At 37.2% G+C, this 16,018-nt stretch overlaps 1 protein-coding gene across 10 annotated transcripts in view; it reads right to left on the bottom strand.

Moving 5' to 3' along the window:
* Positions 1–16,018, bottom strand: part of LOC121322053 (tensin-like) — a 309,001-nt gene that overhangs the window by 66,728 nt on the left and 226,255 nt on the right. For all 10 annotated transcript variants that reach the window (XM_041261524.1, XM_041261522.1, XM_041261526.1 and 7 more), the window contains 5 exons: positions 15,361–15,421; positions 13,158–13,233; positions 8,159–8,288; positions 6,286–6,351; positions 2,469–2,585 (listed from right to left, as the gene is read on the bottom strand). In XM_041261524.1, coding sequence (XP_041117458.1) covers positions 2,469–2,585; positions 6,286–6,351; positions 8,159–8,288; positions 13,158–13,233; positions 15,361–15,421 — 450 coding nt within the window. The remainder of the gene's footprint in view (positions 1–2,468; positions 2,586–6,285; positions 6,352–8,158; positions 8,289–13,157; positions 13,234–15,360; positions 15,422–16,018) is intronic.

Genomic DNA, 16,018 nt, shown 5'->3' with positions numbered 1-16,018 from the left:
GGCAGATGTTTAAAACATGCTGCACGGTCTGAGGTGTTATAGACTAGGTCTCCACATTGTCCATGCAGTGTCCGGAATTTGTTCAATGAGGACCAAGTCTTTCTCGACAGATCAGATCCCGGCTGAAGGGTTGTGTAGTCACCTATGATGTTCTTGTGTGGCAATTTGGCGTTTTCCCAGGCTTCCCACCACAGTCCTTTGGTGTCCTTATTTTCCTCATTCAGACTCTTAACATACTGCCAAAATAGCTTTCTGGATTTGTGCCTGTACTGTGGTGGCGTTAATATATCTGGGATTTCAAGCGTTTTGCAATACTCTTTAGTGTCCCTGAAATGGTCCTCATGGCTCTGTTTAGCTGCAGATCAGCAAGCTTTGTGTGAATGCTCTTGTTTCAGACAGGGGCACAATATTCTACTGCAGAATAATAATAACTATTGCCAGCCTCTGTTCTGATGACATTTTTAACCAGCTTGTGGAAACATCCCATTTATCCAGATATTTCTGACATGCATTTGCTCTGCTCTTCAAAGCAACCACTGTCCCCATCAAGCACACTTACACACCCTGAGACTTCAACACAAAACTGAACCTGACTAGAGGAAAACACACAGACATTAGCATTCAGCCCCCTGGTCAGTGAAGGCCACACAGTCTGGACGTCTTAACCTCCTGGTCAGAGACGAAATCAAGCACAAAACTAGACTTCCTTGCTAATAAATGACTTTAAAGCTTTTAATAAAAGCTGCACATGTACAAGCTGAAATATATATATATATATGAACCTGCAGGGCTGTTACCAACACAGCAAACTAGACTCCTGGAAAGTACACAGTGAGGAACAATTTCTTAAAGATAATCACTTAAACCAAAAGAATATTGAATCTTATCCTCAAGAGTATGTTGGCTTTTGCAATCCTAAAAGTTTTGGCTTGGTAGTGTATGTGTTTACAAGTCAAAAAACCTCAGAGGGTATTCTTAAAATCAGTGTAACATGGTTTCTGACCGGTTACTTACACAGATAAAAAAATCCTTAAAACCAGGCACAGCTGATATTTGGTACAAACCAGGGAAGGTTGCGAGATTCTAGGAATAGTTCTAAGATGTTGGTGGTACTAATCAGACAGTTGGACTAGCCTTTCACTCAATTCTGTGAAGAACTAAACCTTGAGGTTCCAGGATTCTGAACTATTAGGCAAAGCCAAGGATTCACAATCTGTTTCTTAAACCTCCTAACATTAGAATTGGCCATTTCAGAGCTGATTTAGCATTGTCATCAATGTTCTGGCACTTCATTTTGGTAAAAAAAATCTCAACATACTACAGTGGTCAGCAACCAGTTTCCTAAATGACTATCGGACCGGTAATAAGCAACAATAATCGAAGTGTCGATAACACTTTATGATTCGAATTCAAAAGCAGAAGAAAAATAAAACTCTTCACAAAAGCCTTCAAATACAACTGCAAATATGCATGTTCTAGTAATATAATATATACTCTAGTTAGTCTGAATTCATATTTAATTAAGACACTGTGGATATGGATATCAATAGTCTATAGATTTATCTAATCTTTGTGTACTGTATGTGCTTAGAAAACCAAGCATGGCTGTGTCATGTAGGACAGAGAGATCAATTAGAATCTGGGCCAGTGAGAAGGAATGTGTGACAGAGTCTAAACACCAGTGTTATTCATCACAATCCCTGACAGCTCAGAGATCTGCAGTCCTGTAATCTCTTCCTGAGGTCCTTAGTAAATCAGAAGCAGTGACAGGGACTGACACCCACCTGTCCCTGAACTGAATCTGAGCAGTGTGTGAGATTGTGTGCGGGGAAGAGTAAGAATAGTGCAGGACCTTGTCACCCCACGCTGTCCTCCTATCTTACAGCTGAGTGGATCCCACAACAGTCAGCAAAACCAAAGAAACACACACACACAAACTGCTAAACACTCAGCAATAATTTAAAGTGCAACGTAGTGACAGCTTTTCAGGATCTAGCCTTTGTAAGAGATAAAAAAGCAGCATTACTGACAACTGATAATCTCATTGCTTTTGTATAAATAGTACTGGAACGAGAATATTTACAGCAAAGATAAAACAATAACTGACTAACAGATGAACACTTGTTATAAATGTATTAGATCAACCAAAACTCATGAATGAATGTAACCTTCAAATAATATTACATTGTGTGTAGTCACCTCATGCAGTTTGGGTAAAAGACAGCAAGCAAAATTGAGCTACTTAATGTGGGAAATGATTTATGCTATAAGAGGAGACACCCTATACACAGCTTATTAAGTTATTATAAATCACAATAATTAATACCGAGCCCAGGAACTACTATTAAACATAATGTTAAGTATGAAATAAAGTACTAGCAACTCGATTACTGGAAATCATTGTCTCTGAGTATATGTATCAATTGCTGAGGATAACTACCAGATAAAAATAAGCAGTTGCCACGTACCTTCATTGGTGTCCTCACAGCACTGATTGAAGTTCTCATAGGAGTCCCAGCGGATGAGAGGGTCCTGGGTGTTGTAGTCCACCGAGACACTGGGGCCATTTTCCAGGTGGTCCATTCCTAGGGGTATGAGAACATGGATAGGAGAGAATTGGGGTTGTGCTGGGAATGGAAAGGGGGTGGGGGTGGGAGGGCAGTGAGGTACTTCCAGGACAAGTCTGGACAGTTTATTTAAATACCACCACTGTTTTAATTTATTTGTTTTAAATTATGTTTTTAAAGGTTCAAGTGTCCTTTTTTTATTTATTCAAAAGTTTTCCAGTCTAAGTAAAACTGAATCTTACGTCATGAGAAAATATCTAATCAGTGTCAGTGTCAATTACAACATTTCCCAGTGAACCTTGTTCAGTCAAGGTCTAGTTGACTTTTAACCTGCTTATTGCATGGTTTTAATCTAAAATAAGTTGCTAAACAACAAAGGGTGTTGCTCACACTTTGTGTAGCTGGCTTTGATTTTGTTTATAGGGGCCTTTTTCAACAGGTTAAAGCATCTGTACAAGAAGAAACTACAAGTACTGTGAACAGAGCAGCCAGTGTGCAAATGATGATCCGCTCTGCAAAGCCGACCAGACTGCTTTACTCACATTGGTTAGCAGTGGGTTCCTCCTAGATAAGCCAAATTAGAATGAACAAACTATAGTGTTATTCCATCTCAAATGGGCCAAGGGGGGGGGGTTGCTCAACCTGTGTCAATTAATAATGTTTTGATGGAAATCCACTGAAAATGATACAATCATCTATGCTGGTCATCCCCAGCATGGAGAAAAAGGAGACCAAAATGGTCATTTTTGCAAACTTCAGATACAATGAGGAGCGTGAGTTACACAGCATATGTAATGGGCAGTGTTGTGTGATACTATTCAATTCCAGATTCTGTCCCCAGTCGGAGAGGTGAGATGAAGTTAAAAGCTCTCGAACCACAAATGCAGAGGAGACTGGCTAACATATTGTGATTTAGATACTCTCTTGCAGTGTGTGGGGTCACCTCCAACATGTGTGGTTTCTAAACTTCAGTCTCTAATCCACTGTTTGTCATTGTACTGTACCTAAGAAATTAACTATATATATGTCAGCCTTCAGGCAAAAATTCAGGGGTTGTAGGAGAGGGCTCCACTCTCACAATGATCTGCTACCTCAATCCTGTTTCGAAACCAGACGTGCGTAGTTCTGGGTAGCAAGGTTCTGCCTCCGCTCCCAAGCTCTGTCTTGAAACCTGACTCCCAAGCTGCGCCCCACTGATTCGTCAGTCCCAGGTGGGCAGAGCGGGAGCTTCTCTTTGGCTATCTTATCTGTCAATTTATATTCACCTACATAAGCACCATTCTAATTCCAGTCTATGTCTGTATTAGTTTTTTCCCTCCTCCTCCTCCTCTCTTCTCCTCCTCCTCTTTATACTGCAAGCAATGCAGAGGGCTCCCTCTGGTGGTAGGACAGTTAGCTCACGTCCCCTGCCTAGGGTTTCACTGCACTGCCCATACGCCTACATGGCAGAGGTTCTCTCAAGAGCCAGAGGGGACCCCCGGCCACAACTGCACTTTTGCAGCTTATGCACTTTTTGCCCTTACGTGGGCCCTCTATCCTAATCGTTCTTCTCTAGCCAACTATGTCTTAGATCTGGTCTCTAAACTGTCTCCTATTCACAGGTTCCTTCGGGGCACGTGACCTGGCATCAGAAGCCAGCTCGAACCTCAACCATGAGTTCGCCACCTGGTGCTGGCACTGTCTAAATCTTTCTTATTCCAGGTCTGCAACCTTTCCATCCCTATGGGTAGCCGAGTCCCCCCAGGCCACGAGAACGTGGTCCGCCGAGCGGTAGAGGGACTCTCCATGTGTTATAGGTTCTTCGGTTACAACCATACCGGAACCTCTTGCTCTCATTGGCATCTTACTCCCAAACAGCCGAGAAAGCTCCGAGTAGTGAGTAGTGTCCTGTCTGTTTACTAATTCTCAGCCTTTAAAGACGACCCATGAAATGTTGTCATGGGTGCCTAAAAAACAGGCACTGTGATCAAATTCAGTGTTTGAAATGTCACTCAGAATTACTAAAAAACTTTTAAAATATACAGCATATCTTACAATTGCCTTAATTGTGTTAAATCCAGGTTGATCTACTAGATTTGTTCTCTAGTTGTTTCTTAAAGCATATAGAAAAGCTGTGAAAGGTGAAAAACTTTAAAATATGGCTTGATTAAAACACATAGAGCTAACAAAACAATTCCAGGCAATTGTACCCAATCTGTACTGCCATCACTTTGTAGATTCATATTTTCCTGTATGTGAAATATTCGGCCATTATGTTAAAACTGTGTTTAATTTTTAATGGTATTTTTTCATAGCAATTATTGAACAAAAAAAGGGTTAATGTCTTTTGTACTCTTTTCAAAGCTGCTCTTCCCATTGTGAATGAACTTAATCAAAACTACCAAAGTTGGTTCTGTTCATTCTTGTACTAGAAAAAACACCAGAATTTTTTTTTTTTTTTTTTTTTTTTAGACAATGACTCTTCCTGTGCATTTTATTATTTTTAAAATGTAATTTCTTTAATAACATTTTAACTGTTTGCCATGTATTTCCATTAGAAGAACTCAAACTCCTGTGGGTTGGCTTGCTTTCTTAGTACCATTTGTTGCTTTTGTTATGACTTGTGTTTAAATGTTGACTACCTTTCTTTCACGTGACCACATGAAGCAGAATGCAGTGAACCTGCAAGGAGTGACTGATACACTTTCAGTAATATATAAAAAAAAATGCATTCAAAAATAAAATTCACCCTAGTGCGAGTCTCACATAGGACATTTTAAATGCACTGTACTCAAAAAAAAACCTGCAAAATGACCATGCAAATTTGCAGAGGTCAATTTTCAAATTGATTTCTTGAGAAGAGGGGTAAACAATTTATTGTAATTTACAGCAGTTTTTTATTATGCATTTGTGCAATATATTATCAACTAGCAGCAGTATTAAATGACTGACAGTGCCCTTTTTAGGCACCCTGTATATAGTTTCAATACTGTAACAAACTTATCCACATTCCAAAAACATCTTTATTTACAAGAGGGTTCTGAGTGAAAGCTGTAGCTCTTGTGAAGTTACAGCAGTGGACATCTGTGCAAAACAATTAGTCAACACATTGCTAGGAGAATCAAAACACATTGCTCAATGCTATTGCACTTCAAGGTTATGGAAGTATAGACTATCAAAGACTTGAGGCTGACAGGCTGCAGGTGGCACTTCTTTTAAAGTATACCATGAATGCACAGTATTCCAAAATATGGGCATTATTAGCAGATCAATTTAAGCTAACCATTTTTGGTGAACAAAAAACAAAAGCACCCCTGTCTGTATGGCTGTATATAATGTAATGGAATTAAACATGAAGTAAAAAGCATATTTGAAAAAGTGTGATGATATGTTACATTGATTTGGCCAGAGTTATTTTTACTAATTTGTAACAGAATCTTATTTAGAGAATCAGAGAATACTGCTGTGTGCCTGTGATTACACAATCTGAAAGTGTGCGGTCTGCATCATTGACCTGGCTAGAAGTTTAAGCAGCGGGGTAGGGAGCTGGTTAGCTTTCACTGGACAACACTGGCAATTGGCTCACATGAGAAAATCACGGAATACAACACAATAATAATGGCGTAATGGCATACAACAAGAACTGTATACCACACATATATATGTGTGTGTGTGTGTGTTTGTTCATTGCTCCAAGACAGGGTGCTTAGGGTTGCAAAGTTCAGTAGTGACAGCCTACCTTGTATTTTCTCTGGCCCAAATGAGAAGACAAACTCCACTTTTCCATATTCAGGGAACCTGTCATCTGTAAAGAAGATGGTCACAAAAAAAATTCTGATTCTTGAACTCCCAAGCATTTTTTTCTTAAAGGTTACAACATATGGAATGCAACTTGTAGAATTATGATGGTTGATTAAGCATTGATAAAAAGATGTTGCTTTCTGAGATATTGGTAGTTGAAATAGTGGTGTTAAGTGTGTCTCTATCTGTCCATAAACAACAAAAGAAAAACATCTACCGACTTTACAAAACTAGTAACAAACATCAAAGTAATGTAACTGCAGGTACACTTACAAGTTGTTTGTGTCTCAGTTTTAAGTATTACTGTTGAATTTAAAAAAAAAATAGGGTTTAAAGACTGCAGTAAGCACTTTGAAAATATGGTTTTAATTGTGTAATTGATCCTGCTGTGAAGTTCAATTAAATAATTGAGGAACTGCTTGAAAAAAAAAAAAAAAACCCAAAGAACTACCTACAACAGAGTGCTGAGAGTAGGTGAAATACTCTGTTAACAAGATAAGTGATAGAACCTGGGGCTATAATATATCATCATCTGAACTGCATGTGTATCTAAGATTAGTTTCATGATAGGCCCCAAGAGTAATTCGTTCCAAAATAGTGCATTGCAGGGGACCAGTACAGAGTTAAATTTGGATACGCTTCCATTTGCCATTGAGTTCAAAGTGATTTAAATTGACTGTATTTCTATTTGTTTCCATCAGGAGCAGGCAGAGGTAAATCTGGTCTGAAATGGGTCTCTCTCAGCCCTAGTTAGTAGGACTGTGGGCCGGCAGAACTCAAACTCTAGAGCTCACTTTGATGAATGAAGTTACTTGAGTGTCCAATAAGAAGGACTGGAGAAATAAATAAATAAAAACCATGGAGGCAGTTTGGCTGGATGTCAATTATACAATTAAGGAAAGTTTAAAGGTAAACAAAATGGAATGATTATAAAAAAAAATGGTTAAAGGTGCAGATGGAAAAGTAGCATTAGTTTGTTATATATTATACTTCTAGTGTCACCAATGAAGAAACTAGGGCCCTGGCAGTAATATCGTGCTGCATGAGAAATATTATAAAATCCATTGGATTTTTCTTTCCTTTATAAACACTGCCCCCTTGGTAATTTTGTGAAACTACAATGGCCCTATTATAAAAGCAATGGGATTAGCTTTATGCTATGGATGAAATTGACCCATGGCAGTTAAATGTCACTGCAGTGACAATGGTATGAAACAAAATATTGTCCCTATAGCAATAACAGGGACTATACAAAGAAAATAGAAACACCTGTGATACACTACCTTCAAACAAGTATTACTATCGGAACACAAGATAATGGGCTGTCCCATATACGACAGATCCATTTGTTACACAAATAGAAATCATGTACTATAAAAAGCTGTATCTCCACATTGCTTCCAATTTCAGCCACAGAGCAGATCTGAAAGACGTTAATATAGGACAGATAGTATGCATTTGGTCAGCATGTGCTTCCGTGATGACTCTGTGTGTCACTTTACTGCAGATTTCCACCCACATTTCCCTGAAGAAATTAAAAAGGAAAGATCAAGTTCTATTCCTAAATAACACCTTGCAGACTTATCAAGTTCAATCAGTGCTATCCTGGCTGACAGTGGTGGTCCTGCATCCTATTAAAAGTATTGTGGTAGACATTTTAAATTGGATGTAAAGTAATGAGATTCACTATCCTTTTCAGAGGGTGTATTCATGTGTGGTATAATATAAAACTGTGAACGAATTTGTATAGGAAACACATTTATAGCTCAATATAAGAGATGACTGTCCAGCTATCCACTCCACTGTATTACCTTTAAAGGTTTCGTCAAGCTCGTCTTTGCCAAAGACAACCCCCAGGTCATGGATGGCACAGGTGTGGAACTGCACTCGAAAAATGACGTCACGTGTTGGGCTGCGGAACTGCTTGTGGTAACACTTCAGCTGGGGAGAGAAAGTGGACCAAACATCTGTCATAGGAGGGACCAGTTTACTGACTAGGCTGACTTAAGAGTACAAAAGCATATTTTCTGAAAGGACTCAGCATACAATAAATGTAGAAATGCTAAAATAGAATGGTCTGCTAGTCCAGTGTTTCTCAACCTTTCTGAAAACAGGGATTGGCTTAAAGTCGTCTTAAAACCTCTAACTACAATACAATGTTCAATTTAAACATTTTATCCAAGTGCAAATGAGCAATAAACATATTCACAACTAAAATGACAGGGACCGTCAATTAAAAAAAAAAAAAAAAACAGCATGGTTTCACAGACAATAGATTTATACCATTACAATTTTGTTCACTACTCTCAAAGTTGAACTTGCTTCAAAACCCTGTATCTTTCATGTGTCCCCTGCTACCTCTATAACAATATCTGGTAAGCCCACCCCCCATCCTAGTCTGTTCTTGACTCCCAGGCACTTGTTCTCTCTGTCCTAGTCCTCCCAATGCACAGATGAATGGACGCAATGAACAGAACACATTCCAGGGTCTCCTGCCAAAAATGGTAACCCAAGGCTCCACACGCTGGCCAGTACAAAACTATAATTAAGAGATTAAATGGAGGGTAGAGGGATACAACAAAAATGCAAGTTTTCTATTCTGAGAGACTTTAATAAAACACATAAATTGAAGAAAAACAATTTTAGTTTCAACTGCCAAACTGGTAATCTGTCGCAAGCTAAGAGTGCCCACAGAAACAGGAACACTGCTGGTTTTGGAAGTCCTCGATTACAAAACAAACTTCTCCGAGCTAAAACAATATTAAGAAATCAAATACCATTTTAAACTGATTAGACATCTAATTGATTTGTTAGTTTAAGCTCCTCACAGACTATTTTTTGTGGGGAAATAAAGAATATTCATATAGAGGGGAGTGAGGCACATTTCAGCCAAAGTTTTTGATCCCAAAGAAAGTCAGGAAAAATGTGCAAACAGAGAGCTTTAAGTTATTATGATAACAGAACCGTCTTCTGAAAATGAAAATACGTATTTGATATACCATGTGATTATTTCAAAACTACATCTGAGACATACAGTACAAGGTTACATAGAGAATGGAAGTGCATGACAGGTCATTTTTATTTATTAGCTATAACAACTTTAATTGTATAGGGTTGGTATTAACACAACTTATGGATTTTATTATGTGCAAACTCACAACATCATTGAAGCATTTAATATTGGATAGATAGATATTTAGTTCAATACAAACGCCACAAGACATTTGATTGAATTAATTTGTATTCTCTGAATTCATTGCCCTCTAAATTTTAAGGGTTAGACCAAGGGGAAGCAGATGAGGCAGTGAGTTGCAAATGCAAATGAATGCAAAGTAGTAACAAAAGGAAGGCAACTGGTTGCTATTTACACATGTTCATTGGGAAAGCAGGGGGCTTGTTTTATACTGATATTACAGCAGAAATGTATCTTTGAAAACTTGACAGATAGGAGTCTGTCAATCCCTTGTGTAGTATAGGCTCCTTAGAGGAGGCAAGAGAGGTAGTGCTGCCTCAAATATCATCTTCATCATCATTATTATAGCAATAATAATAATAATAATATAGTAGTAGGATGATGATCATACCAACACCTTAAACTCACACTATGCAGTTAGGTGGAAGCACGGCTCTAAGTTTTCCCTATCTCTAATATCTCTAATGCAAGTTGCCATCCCAGCGATGCCGGTTGGAATCACTGTTTTAGGGGCATAAACGTCAGAATTTGTGCTCAAAATAAACATTTGGCAACATATAAAGGCAGGTATTGGTTAAAATCTGGACCAATGGTAAGGGATATTAGAAAGCAAACTTGCATGGTCATGTGACTTAGAGTGCATGAACTAAAGGTTAGTAACTCTTATGCTTCCAACTTTATTTCAATTCTTTGAACAGTATTTTTTTAAAAAAAAAATATTCCAGTTATTTTCCTGCAAACATATTCGACAGATGTTTCCTCCTGGTGTCAAGTGTTTTATTACTTTCAAAATCATTTAGATTATTTATGAAGCATAAATGTGTGATGCCAAATGGAGTCAGTGAGCCTATAGCATGCACACACACTGTCTCATGCATCTCAGTGCACCATGTGGCATTTGTTTGTTTTTCCACAAATTCAGTAAAATTTCCACAAGTGTACAGGAGCAGTGCTTTTTAGTTATAGTACTATGTTGTAAAAATATTTTTTTATGTATTAGTATTCATATAGTGCTTTATACAAAGTGCTTTACATAAATTATAAAACAGGAAAAAACAGTTGGGGTAATGGATGTATTTCAGGTGCTAGGATAAAGCATGGACGAGAGGCAGGGAAGGTTCAGAGGCAATTTATATGTTGAAATATAAATACTGACCACATTTATAAGCTTGTGATGTCATTACACACAACTGTTTGTTCACTAGAATCCAGTTTAATGGAAACCGGTTTTTTGTACAATAAGATTGACCTATATTTCTGTGCGAAATTTTGGAAGTTTGCAAGAAATTTGTTAGTCTCCATTCATTTTAAAACTGTGTTTTATGTTTAAGTTGGATGTACGAAGTTCAGTCAGAGTTGACTGTGTAATGCAGCATTTATTTTTCACGATTCCTTCATTTGGCCTGGCATGGTTTCAGGCAAGTACATGCCTTTTACTAGTCTCACAAGCTGTGACTAACGTTTTGTTTTATTGATGTTAGTACTGTTAATGTTGCATTACTGTACAACCAATTTTTACTAGTTTATATTGTGGAACATGGGTGGGAGAATTGTTTTAAGCGATGTTTATCTGTTTCATGGTCTTAAATTTATTTTAATTTTTTTATGCCGAAAACCCGAAAGCCCAAAATGTCATTAAAAAAAAAAAAAAAAAAAAAAAGTTGTTCATGAGGAGCCATAAGTGTTATATACTGTATGTTTGCATCAAAAAAAAAATCCATTCTCTGTTCGTGCGCATTATATTTTGCTATTAAATTCTTTCATGGATTGACATTGTCCTGTGAAAATGTGTTACATTTCCTGCAAAACTGTTTTAAAATGACCACTCCCATTGGGCTTGTCTATTCTAGATTCTATTGATTTTTGTATGTATTACTATGCAGGACAGGGCAAGTCAATACAGCATTTGCAAAACTATTTACATTTATTCACAATGTCCTGGAGCATTTAGAGAATTGCCACTGGTCAAAACAGTACCTCCCATCATGCTCCGCTCTGCCACTCATGCAAATGAGCCTCCTGGTTGAGCTAGAGTCCTGCCATGTTAGTGGGGAGGCTGTCCAACAAGAGGCGGCAGCGTGTGTGATCTTCCGGCTCGCTGCAGTATACAGAACACCCTCGCTATAACGAACCTGTTGCGGTCCAAGCCTTTTGTTCGTTATATCGAGGGGTTCGCTATAGCGTAAGGACAATCAAAATGAATGACAAACTGTTGGAGTAAGTTAATGCCTTTGCTTTATCCAATTGTTAAAGAATTAAAGCACAGTACAAAAAGCAAAAATCCTTTTGAAGCTCAACTTTTATTCAAAATCAATCTGACATCAAAAGTTAATCTGATTCTCAAGTTTAATTTTTTCATTTTTTTTTTCCTCTGTCTGCTTCACAACAACAGCAAACACTCCCCTTCACTGGTCTTTAGTTAGTCCCGCCCTCGTTATACTCCACGGCCAATCACCAGCAGCTCCTGTGTTCCGTGCCTGTCGTCCACAGGCTGTTTGACCGATGTTATATACAGCCCCTCCTACTCCAAGCATTCCTGCACTCACAGGCCTTATATTATATTGTTTTGTTGTTTTTTTTTTTTTTTTTTTTTTTATTCAGGGTCCAGAGTTCAGGTTCTTTATAACTGAAGGTTTGTTATAATGAAGGGTGTTATAGCGAGGGTGTACTGTATAAAAACGTAACTCCCTTACAATGTGCCTCCTCTGTGTGTCAAGTGAGCAGCCGCCATTACTATGTACGGTATGTGAAACGTTTAAAAAAAAACACTGCAAATGTCTCTGTAGTTCACAGCTTTTACCCTTTAAAAATGATGCATGAATGGTAACCTTGTCACAAACATAAAAACCTGACGTGCTTCTTTACATATAACAAACTCATGCTGGAAAGCAAATAGCCGAAAGAATGATCTTACGTGCTATACAGTTATTATAGTATGTCAAAACATCCTGTCTAAATGGATCTTTTGTTTGTGATAACTCAGAGCACATTGCTTTTTTTCTCTGTGCGTATCTCACTGTAAACTACTCTTTAGATGCAGATTCTCAGCTCAAATTAACTTTTTGAAGCTGTCACAAAACCTATGAGGTGCCTAACTGAACAAAACAAGATATTCACACATTAAAAGGTGTAAAAACCATGAAAACAGAACAGCAAGATCTACATCGACAGCGAGTAGAACGCATAAGAAATGCCTATGCATGCCAGTAGTTTAATCATACAAGATACAGCACTGATAACATTAGGTTGTCTAAGATTAGTGCTAATCAGGGTGAAACCAGCCTAGAGTCATATTAATTATTTTAACAGCACAAATCATTACGTTTTTAATATAAATAAGTGTTCAGTACAATATAAATTAATTTACTTAATTCAAATTTAATTACCACCTAATACAACTTGAAAAAAAAAGTTACAGAACTATCTAATGGAAATGTTTTAAATATTCTTGACCATATCTCTATTTGTTTTACAATGCTTCCCTAATGCCATTTATCATGCTTTCACTATGCATTATCAGAATTAACTATGCTTTTACTACTCTACACTCTTAAGGATGCTAGCAAAGATTCATCCATTAACAGAATTTGGTGCGTATCTTGTGAATGTGATCTTACCAGAATATCTCCTTTGAGAAGCAGCCCTGGTTCAATGGTGATGCAGATACTGGTTTGGCCATCTCCTTGGACATTGCTAGAAAAAGATAATACAACAAAAAGGTAAATGCAAAGTTTCACCTAACAATCAAAAAGTAGATCCACTGTACATTTAAATGTAAAAGAGTGTGACATTGATGGACAGGTTCCTGAATACTGGTACATGATTCTGATCATGTGGTAAAAGATATACACTGGTGAAAAAGTGGTTCTCAAAATCTTCAAACCGTTCAAGACTATTGTTGAATAATTTTAAACTGTACTGTATTAATAAAACAGATTAAAGTAAAATATTATTCCTTAAACATTGCTTTAAAGAACAAAGAGCTAAAAAAAATAGTTAGAACTCTTTATAGATCTCACATTTTCTATTATGCAGACATTGTAAACGTGTGTTTGACCTTGTATTGTTATATTATGATTGCTCCTTGGACACGTTAAACTTGCTTTGAGCTTGACTGGAGAATTCTAACTGCCTTGAACTGAACAGACTTCCGTATTACATTCAAGTGCAAGTTTATTTCCAAGTAGTTAGAGCTCACAGACAGTAAAGAAATACTTTTGCTACAAATTATGAGAAATTTCTAGAAATTATAAATTTTCATTAGGGTGTGTAAACTTTTGACTACAACTGCATATATATATAAAATACAACTATACTATTGAACTACTATCAGCAGAACCCAGAACTACTCAAATTCATTGTATACATCTTTAAAATGGAAAGGTGAACAATCAATAAAATTACATTTTACGCTATTTGCTATTTATAAAAAATAAACATTTACCATAAGATGTGCATCTTTTACAAAGGAAAATGTTCGATGTACGAAATGACAGAGTAATTAATATTACATGAAGCATGCTAGAGTTATTTTGTAATTTGTATGTACTTGTGAACAGGGTCCAATGTAGTAAAGCAGTTTGTATAGCAAATGACACAGTTGATCGCAATATTAATTTGTTTAAAGCAGTTTGTCTAGGGTGTCAATTGAAAACAAGGAAAAACACGTCATAAAAAGCCATATAAAAGTTTACCACGGTCAGTTCGCATGGTAATGTTGCAGTTCTCATTGGTATACTATGCATAGTTTACCATAGTTTGCAATGTTTTTTAAAATGCTTTGCTATACCCCTCTGGGCTTTCACTATGCTTTTTTTCACTTTTGGAAACATCTTAAATGTACTGCTATATTATTTAAAAAGAAAACACAGTAAAGCTTCAACTTCGATATTCAGAGTTTAATTTTAGTGCCTGCCCTTGGAGGATAGGGTGTCAGGATGCTCGTTAAAATGAGGATTAGACACGTCTCATGAAGAGTTGTTAGCATTCTCATCCAGGCTGAGGTAATCTATAGATAATCTCTTAACGAGGGACCTAAACATGATACTCTCCCTTTAGGCTTGTAAATAAACTCCCCAAAATATCTTTATATAACCTGTGTACTGTGACGTCACTGTTGGAGTGGAATCGTTCTTGTGTTTCTAATAAATTGTTTGTGTTATTGTTTTTAGGTTTAGCTCTCAAATCATAAATCTGTCTCTCAGGTTTATAATTAGCAATACATTAGACATTGAACAACCCTATGATTCCCTACTGATTTAATCAAAATAAATTCATACGAGCTAAGCATCATGGTAAATAATTTTAAATAAGCGTACGGTCCAATATAAATTAATGTTTACTTCCTGTGATGTCATTATGAAATCAAACTTAAAATAAAGAATTGCCCACATTTTGAAAGTATGACAAACAGTGCATACTTACATACAAATGGGCACCGTCATATATCCCTAGATTCCGATACTACTAATGTTGTTACTAAGTTTAATCACAATCAAATTAGTGGTTCTCTGAATATATTGTATGTAGAACAATACAATGTAACACATTCACATGGACTCCACTATATCCTTCCCAGTCAGGTGACAAATAATGAACCCCAATAAAAATCTCAAAACAATCATGAATGTGATTTAATTATAACACATAGAAGGCAAACACAGTCAATAGTAAGACTGGTCACAGCATGGCAGTCTAGTCACACAGATGAGTAAGTGATGGAAAACAGCTTTTAATTTTAGTGTGCAATGGAGGCACCATGCCAGCCCTGCACGAGAGACGGGGATGAGGGAGGGGAACATTAAAGTGTGTTTCTCTTACTAGATCCCAGATGTGTAGACTGGCTGCATTGCCTGATAAATCTTGAGGAAAGGGCGGCAACCTGGAGAGGCATTGGAGAACAAACAGGAAAACTCATTAGTAACAGAGAAACAAAGGCCTCAACGCGTCCAAGACAAACAGCTGTTTCTTCAGTGAGGGCTGTGAAGGACCTTACTCAGATACACATCAACATCTCTGGTTCATCAGGCTGTAAACAACAACATCATTCCCAGGGTCTCCAGCGCTGTCCACATGCACCTAAATAACCATTAAAACACTAAAATTCCTCTGATCTCCAGCACTGTCATCCTGCACCTAAATAATGTACACTTAATATTTACCCAGTGGTTGGCTAAACAATAACTAAAGCCTAACTAAAAGATGAGCAATAAATCTATCTTTTACCATTGTGATCACTTTGCATATAACAGGATATCTTATCAAATTGATACGAAGATTGATGATTCACATCCTTATATCCCCAGATTCAGCACCTTAATGGTCTAATCCCACCACAGTTGAGTTTATTACTATGGAAAACAAGCTTCAAACAAATCATTCAGATTATTTAATGTATTTCTGTCTGGAAAAATATGAACTCCAAGGGAGAGTAACTTAATATTCCAGTGGTGAATTCAGTTAAATACAAATGTCAAAC

The sequence above is a fragment of the Polyodon spathula genome, chromosome 10, assembly GCF_017654505.1.
Source record: "Polyodon spathula isolate WHYD16114869_AA chromosome 10, ASM1765450v1, whole genome shotgun sequence".
NCBI lineage: Eukaryota > Metazoa > Chordata > Actinopteri > Acipenseriformes > Polyodontidae > Polyodon > Polyodon spathula.
This window is presented reverse-complemented; position numbering and strand designations above follow the sequence as displayed.